The 8,735-nt window shown below is 40.3% G+C and overlaps 1 protein-coding gene across 2 annotated transcripts; it reads left to right on the top strand.

Annotated features, from left to right (window-relative positions):
• Window positions 363–4,363, top strand: LOC8085828 (cyclic dof factor 2). Of its 2 annotated transcripts, none has more exons than XM_002457566.2 (2): window positions 363–737; window positions 2,517–4,363. In XM_002457566.2, exons 1-2 carry the CDS (start codon window positions 570–572, stop codon window positions 4,029–4,031), a joined length of 1,683 nt encoding a protein of 560 aa, XP_002457611.1. In that variant the 5' UTR covers window positions 363–569; the 3' UTR covers window positions 4,032–4,363. The 2 variants fall into 2 exon arrangements, with proteins under 2 accessions (XP_002457611.1, XP_021310871.1); XM_021455196.1 differs by lacking the exon at window positions 363–737 and adding an exon at window positions 746–1,898.

The following is an 8,735-nucleotide window of genomic DNA, read 5'->3' as shown; positions in this document are numbered from 1 at the left end:
TTGGCTTTAATAGTTTTGCAGTTCTCACTGTTTGATTTTATAATTTAAGGTTGAAAATTGAACTATCACAAAAATGAAGATATATAATAATAATAATAATAATAATAATAATAATAATAATAATAATAATAATAATAATAATAATAATAATAATAATAAAAGAATCATAAATTTTGAGCTATGGTTAAATCTGAATGGAAAACTGTTTAAGCGATTTGAAAGCATCATTAGACCTCTCGCACGATGTTACTCCGTAGTATTAAAACACACACACATAACATTTTTTGCATTATGTGGGGATGTATTTGCAACTCCTCGCGAACTTTTGGATGACACGCTTTTAAGAGCGAGGCCCCAATCCTCAAATTCCTCTGTTTTTTCCCCAATTCCACAACACCCCGTTCCCATGTAGAGTAAGAGCTACTATATCCATTTTTTAGAGCCTCTCTCTCTCTCTCTCTCTCCAGCTTGGTTCCTCTTTCTCTCTCTCTCGCCGCTTCGAGAGCGCGTAAGCAGCAGCAGCAGCGGCTTGCGTTCCTGTCGGTCTCGCGGGAAGGAGCAGGACGAGGATGTCGGATCAGAAGGATCCTGGGATCAAGCTCTTCGGCCGGGTGATCCCGTTGGAGCCGGAACCCGCGCCGGGAACCACGGAAGCGGAGGACCCGCCGCCCAGCCACGACCAGCCGCCGGACGAGCTGCAGCCACGGGCGCCGGAGTTAGCGGCGGCGGCGGATGAGGTTAGTATATATGATCTCTTTCACGTAATCACGTTGTCACTCTAGCGAATGGCAGAGTCGTCATGTCACTTCCGTTGTGGATGGGAGGACGAGGAGATGCGATTTTTGTGATCAGCGGTTCAATTTGTGTTGTGCGCTCTTTTCAACTTTCTTTTTTTTCTTCGTTCGCGATTAAATTTAGTGTCGGGAATCTCGTCTGGGGTTGTTTAGAACTTTGGAAGTTCAAGCTAAGAACAGGGCGAATTCGTTTGTGTGGGCGGGCGCTACGAGGTGCTGGCTATCAAGATCAGCGCGAAATTCTGGACCACTTTTTTCCCCTCTCTTTTTGACGTGAATGAGGAATACCTTGAGTTCCTGCACTCTGCTGAAACTGGCTCAGACGGGGCCACTGGCAGTGGCACCTTGATGGTTTGATCCCAGTCTCAATTTGAGCTCAAACTTCTGTGTCCAAAATCCATGTGCCGCCACAAAAGAGTCTGTAGCTGTTGGCTTCCTGGGGGGTGCAGATGGGGCAGCTCATGCTACAGTAGAGTAGGGTGTTGTCCTCCTCGCCTTGCTTCCTCAAAATAGTTATTGCTGAGGAGTCCAAAGGTAGAAATCTGTGCAAGGTGAAGGTGTAGCTCCCGTTTGTGGTGGAGTGGTCCTTCCATTCCATGGACCAAGACCATGGCCTTGTCACTGTCCAAGAGTGGCCGCTTAGGCGCTTCGCTTTTCATCCTGACAAATAGATGTCTTGATTTGGTTAACAGGGGACGTGTATAAATTTGTTTGATCAGGAAAGTGACACTAAACAAGGCCGCCTAGGAGCGTGTGAGAAACAGGATTAAGGGAGGAGGTTTGAATCATCCCTTATTTCAGTTCGTCGATGTTTGGGTGTGCATTTTTCTCCGCTTCATGTACCATTGCATGTGTGATAAAATTTGTCTATGAGCTGCTGCACTTGGAACACATTGTGGATTTATATGGATTCCGCTATCCCAATCTGACTTAATTTGAACTTGCATGGCATGCTCATTGCAGATTTGTTAGTGATTCAATGCTTCCATAGTTCCATGCTCTCTGTTCCTTGATTAACAAAATGAAATTTCTTTTCAGGAAAATTCATAAGCTTCATGAAAAGAACAAAAAAAGCCAAATAATATGACTACAAATACAATTGATGTAAAGTTCCTTGCTTTGTCTTGTTGAACATGAGCACAAACAAAATGTTCTATGCTGTTGTTACATTTAAAAATCCAACTGCGTTTCTCTTTGAATTCAAGATGTCTTTTTAATAAGAGTAATGTTTTAAATATCCAGCTATAGCTGTTTCAGACCTCCAAATGCTAAGCTATGAGTCATTGTCTCGCTGTGTTAGCTCTGACTCTGTAGCTCTGAATAGCTCCGCTATTTACCATAACTCATAACTTAGAAATAACTCCGCTATTTAGTTTGAATTTTAAATCTGTGAGAAGTGCTTGATGTATTCGTATAAGGTTCAATTATGAGAGAAGATGTCTAGCCTTTATCATTTTTAATACCATGTATATGGTGAACTTATGAGTACATTAGTGGTTTTAGAATAGTGCTATTTTTTTCCCTCCCTGCTTGTTGATTCCTAATTATCTTCTGCACATATTTGTTGTTTTCTGTTATTTTATAATACTAAAACGCTACAAATCATATCCGCCACTATGGCTTGCTATAGCTGCTGTTGCCTTTTGCTTTGGCCTGCTGCTACACTGCTATAAACACTTCATTGAAAATCTTGGATAAGAGTCTCTTGCTCTAATCTTGTAGGATCAACACAATGAGAAAGAAGAGAAACCTGCTAGTGAAATGGTTAACATGCCACAAGAGAAGGATAAAGAAATCAAGGTTGACACGCCACAAGTGGAGAAGGATAATGAAATGAAGGTCGATGCGCCACAAAAGGAACATGATGATGAAATGAAAATTGATGCACAGCAAGAGAAAAAAGATGAACAGATGGAAGTCAATGGATCACCAATGCATGAAAATATAGAACCAGCCAATTTACCTCCCTCAGAGCATAAGAAAGAAGACGAGGACCTGATGAACAGTACTGAAGATAAAGCAGCATCAGATCCAAAGGGGGAGAATGAGAAGACATCAAATGAGGAATCAGGCCAGGACAAGGCACTTAAGAAGCCAGATAAGATTCTACCTTGTCCTCGGTGCAACAGCATGGATACAAAGTTCTGCTATTACAACAATTACAATGTTAATCAACCAAGACACTTCTGTAAGAATTGCCAGCGGTACTGGACTGCAGGGGGCACTATGAGGAATGTACCTGTTGGTGCTGGGCGGCGCAAAAGTAAGAATTCATCATTGCACTACCGTCAGTTACTGATGGCCCCTGATTGTATGCTGGGGTCTAGAGTGGACATATCAAAGTCAGTGCTCCCTGAAGCTCTTGTATCTCCACCTGCCCCGATACAGCCAACCAGTAGAAATGAAACAGTTCTAAAATTTGGGCCTGAGGTGCCACTTTGTGAATCAATGGTGTCAGCATTGAACATTGATGAGCAGAATGTAAACAACTCTGGATCAGCACCAAGAGGTGAAAATAGGGAAGATAACCCTGGACCTGGCACATCATACAATGGTGTGCCTGAAAACATGGTTCACGTCGATAAGAACGGAGCACCAGTTCATTGTAACGGAGTTGCCCCAGTGCCACAATATTACCTTGGTACCCCTTTCATGTACCCTTGGAATGTAGGATGGAACAATGTCCCTGTGATGGCGCCAGGTAAAAGTATGCCCGAATCTGCTCCTGCTTCTGCTTCAGAGAGCTGCAGTACTAGTTCAGCTCTATGGATGAACTCTCCCATGATTCCAGCCTCAAGATTTCCTAGTCCAGCATTTCCATACCCACTTGTGCCACCTGCGCTTTGGGGTTGTTTGTCTGGATGGCCAGTGACAACTTGGAACATACCATGGATCAGAGCTAATGGTTGCGTGTCACCGTCGTCATCAAGCAACAGCAGCTGCTCGGGCAATGGGTCTCCTACTCTGGGTAAACATTCCAGGGACTCTAATCCAATGAAAGAGGAGAAGAGAGAGAAATCACTGTGGGTTCCCAAGACACTCCGGATCGATGATCCTGATGAAGCTGCAAAGAGCTCAATATGGGCCACCCTTGGCATCAAACCCGGAGACCCTGGCACTTTCAAGCCTTTCCAGTCCAAGGTCGAGAGCAAGGGACAGAGATCAGACGCTGCTCAGGTTTTGCAGGCGAATCCAGCAGCATTATCACGCTCGCAAACGTTCCAGGAGAGCTCTTGACTTCATACCTTCAGTCTATCTTATAGTTTTGGTACTGTAATGCTTACATGCTAGTAGAGTTTTGCGGTATGTGAAAAGATCAGCAGAGAGCTTCTTGTATAGCCACCTAGTGGCTCTTGCAAAGAGCTTCCATGAGAACTCCTTACGAGATATGTATGTATTGTAAATACTTGACATACTGGTGTTGTATATTCAGTATTAAGCAGATTCAGGAATAGACTCGCCTCTCACCTGGTTTGGCTCTGGTTTATGCTGTAAACAGTTAACATGTAGTAGATAATGTTGCAGTGAATGAACTAAATATACTATCAAATGAATCGTTTTGACAGTCAGATTGTGTTTTGTTTCACTGTATTCACTGAGTTGAGCATACTCAAATTTCACCTCTATGTAGGAAATGGTAGCAAGTGATCAACGTGAATTATGCCAGTTCCTTAATGCAAATCGAGTATAATATCAGCAGGAATTCCATTGCTGCACTGATTCTGTAACGCCTCAAATGATACAGCCCTGTTTGGATCTCATGCATATTTTAAGAATCATGATAGTGGCTATAGATTATAAGCATCTGGATTATACATTACAAATAGCTATATTGGGTCCATAGTTGGGCTGCTGATTGTGTCTACCCTGTTTGGCAAAGCTTTAGAGCTGGTATTTATAGTTATACGAGGCACAACATTTGTTAACGAGGTTCAGCCGAAGCCCAATCCTCAGGGTATTGATTACGGGTGCTCCTCCCCAATCCTAGCAACATCGGCTGCCCCAGGGTCCTAGCAACATGCCGCCGCTCTCCCGCGAACTCGTTACTATGTCGTCATGGTTACAACATCAGCTTTCCTCTCATATTTATGAAGAGACCAGGTTACTAACACCAACTCTATCCCTAACTGCCAAATACAACTCAGAGTTCTAGCGTAAGCAAACTCAGTACATAATATTCAACACATATCTAACATCATCTTTGGGAGTTTGGACTACATCACTATATTAGTGTATTTTAGTTCGGGTTATAAAGTTACAAGGATAATACTAAGGATATATAAAAAGTAGACAGATAAGGAACAGTTTATTTCAAAATTTGTACCATATTTTTCAACTATTACAGATAAGGAACAGTTTCTCATATCAACCGAGCAGGAGGTGACAGGTAGCAGCATTTTTTCTTGCATTCCTCTCGTGTCGGAAAGCAATCGTCTAATTCTCCGTCTGAGCAGCAGTAGCAAACTTTATGTCCACATCTTAATTTCGGTCATGGACATGACATGAGCTTACTATTGTTCATTTGATCCAAAGGTTGAGCTGCACGCACATAAATTCGTTCAATTCATGTTAGTTTCAGGGTAAGCTTAGCTGAGTAAAAATAAACCGTATCAGGCCCCTTCGAACGCAGGAATTTTATAGGAATTGTAGAAGAATTAGCTAATTTTCACAGGAGATGTGCAGGAATAGGAAATTTTTGTATATCCCGAAAGGGGTCTTATTGTTTTTATACGATTTGATTGCCAGCGACTGTATCACTTTGAAAGAACCTATGTATAAATTCATCAGAATTCACCTGATTGTTTGGTTTGCACTTACAGTATAAAATAACGGTGAAGTATCAAGCATGACCATAAAAGACAAGATCGCTTTGCTTCCATCAATTTTTAGTTTAGCCAAAATATTTAGCTTTTCCTAGTAATTACTTCCAGGTTGATGGGTTATCTTCATTCAAAAAGGTTGATGGGTTATCTTCCCCAAGTAAGAGCATCTCCAAGAGGCTTTCTAAATCTCGCTCTCTAAATCATCATTTGGAGAGCAATTTGTATAAAAATCGCTTTCTATATTTTTTTACTTTCCAACAGTTTTGCTAAATCTCATGCGCACTCTAGAGAGTCATTTTCGTCTTCTATATTTGGCTAGCGAAAACCCGGAATAGACAATGGCTATATTTGGATGACCATTTAGAGAAGCTGTTGGAGGGTAGTTTTTCATCAAAATTGTATTCCTATCATTCATGGGCGGCGCTAGGGGTATGCCCTTGTATTCCATGGAATACTCATGATTTTTGTGACAAATACAAATATATGTATATATACACACACATGTATAATTAGTATATATGTTAGTTTGTTGAATGTTGCAAATATGTAGCCCATAAGAGCATCTCCAAGAGATTAGCCAAATCATTTTCTAAAGGTAAATTTGGCTATTGTTGAAGGAAAAACGTTTGACTCCGTAAATAACTCTTCAAATTTAGCAGCTCTTCATCCCACCTTATTCGCTCTCTACTTTTGGATAGTCTACCTCACTAGCCATTCTTTTATAGAGTCTGTTGGAGTACTCTAATATCTTTTTGTCAAATCTATTTTAGAGAGTATCTAAATCGGTAAATTTGGCTAGTCTTTTTGGCTATTCTCTTGGAGATGCTCTAAGAGCAACTCCAATAGTCTGGCTAAAATTAATTGTCAAATTCTATTGTTTAGCTATTTTGTCGAATAGAAAATTTCTAAAAAAATAAAAGATCTACAATAATCTTGTTATTTTACAAAGTCTTATAGTTAGCTTCTGTAATAAGCTATATATAGCCACTGAAAATCAAGAAAAAGCCAACTTCCTAATTTACAAAATTAGATATCATATTAGTTGGAGTCTACTTTTTCTATACAAATTCTAAAATAGCATAAACAACAAGAATAGTTAAACTCTTGAAGTTGCTCTAAGCCTAGTAGAACAACTAGTAGTGGCAACCCATGAACTCATCAGAAACAAACCCCATCGACGACATTCCTCTAGCGGCGACGGTGGTCAGTGGTCTTTGCAGGCTTTTTCATATACGGCTCCCCCTCAACACATTTCTCATATACGGCTTGAAACAATAACAAGGTAAACATAAAGATCCCACATCTATTTTTTATTCTTCAAAGTAAGAATTGAAGGTTTCGTTTTCTTCTTTTTTTTATTGCGTTCTGATTTTTTTTAAAAATATTGCATTGTGTTCTTGTAACATAGATAAAGAATTTATATACACTTTGATTATTAACAGGGGCGACACTAGGCTCACTTTGCCTGATGCCTTGTTACCAGGATAAACAAATATTTTACCTAGCATATATTTTAAGAAAATTATATGTACTACTTGAGCTGTGCACCAGGATTAATTTTGTATTAATTTTATCCCCTATTACTATTGCACATATGCATTGAAAATTTTTTATACATGGAATACCCAACTAATACCCAACTGTGAAATCCTGGCTCCGCTACTGTTATCATTTATGAAGAATATACAAAGTCTCTTGGAGATGCTCTAAACAAGTCATACAAATTGATATGGTAGAAGATAGCCCACACACACGTTATTAGTAGTTAGTGATTACTTTCTAAATTGGTGGCTATGCATCAATCTCTGTCTACTTATATTTTGCATGGGTTCAGTTTAACTTTAACATGAAAACTGTGTTCGCCTGAAAGTTATCTAAGGCTTTGTTTAGTTCCATTTTTTTTTGCAAAATAGACACCGTAGCACTTTTATTTGTATTTGACAAATATGTCCAATCATAAACTAACTAGACTCAAAAGATTCGTTTCATAAATTACAGATAAATTGTGCAATTAGTTATTTTTCAATCTATATTTAATGTTTCATACATGTGCCGTAAGATTAGATGTGACAGAGAATCTAAAAAATCTTTGCAAAAATTTTTGGAACTAAACAAAGCCTAAGTTTGGCATGAAGTAATTACTTCCAAGCTTATGAGTTATCTTGTCACATTAAATAAATTGTACAAATTGATATGGCAGGAAAATGGCCCACACATTAGTGGTTAGTGATTACTTACCAAATGATGGCTATGCATCAATGTCTATCTATTCATATTTTTTCTACTAGTAGGGTCATGTCCGTATGTTGCAATGGATAAAAATAATCCCCACAACAATTCAAGTTTGCGGCTGCGAGGGGGCTGTAGAAAGATGGAAGACACGTTGAGTGGGGACCTTGACACCGGGATGGGAAAGGGGCAGCGGCGTGATTCCAGACGATCGCGGGGCAGGGAGATTGCACGAGGCAAGACCAGCAAAGGGCTCGCACGGGAGAACATTTGGTGAGGCCGAACTGAGCATATAGCGGGGGAAGGCTTCGCTTCGCCATGGTGATTACACGGTGATTGCGGTGATGGTTTGCACGGTATCATGGTGCAGGGGCCGAGTAACTGCACATGTGGGAGAGCAAAGCCACGCTAGGTGAGCGAAGCTGTGTGTGCGATTTTTCGCACACTGGGTTAATGATTATTCTCTTGCAATGTTTTAGTTGTAGAAGTAGAGATAGAGAAAAAAATCTTACCAAAAGGACTCTAGCTCAATCGGTTAGAGATCTCCAACGGCACCGCGAAGCCATGGTTTAGGGGTTTGGGTTTTTCTGCGGCGGTAGCATCTGTGGCTCCTACTCATCCCCCGTTGCGCTTTTTGATAGAGAAAAAGAAATCTTGGATGCAAAATATAGAGATGTTGGGAGCACTTATATGTGATTCATTTTTATTTATAGTTTGGCAGGATATAATTATTTTGAATAAAAGGTTTCTCTAGCTTTATTACCATAAAGCTAAAATGTTTTGTAGTTCAAAGTTCTGTGTTCAAGCGCAGGGCCACACGGCTAAAAAACAAAAGTTTAGGCCAGAAACGGAACCCACACCTAGCTCACTCACTGATCCCTATTTTACA

Source organism: Sorghum bicolor, chromosome 3 (genome assembly GCF_000003195.3).
Source record: "Sorghum bicolor cultivar BTx623 chromosome 3, Sorghum_bicolor_NCBIv3, whole genome shotgun sequence".
In the NCBI taxonomy this organism is placed as follows: domain Eukaryota; kingdom Viridiplantae; phylum Streptophyta; class Magnoliopsida; order Poales; family Poaceae; genus Sorghum; species Sorghum bicolor.
Note: the sequence above shows the minus strand (reverse complement) of the source record. Positions and strands in the feature narration are given on the sequence as shown.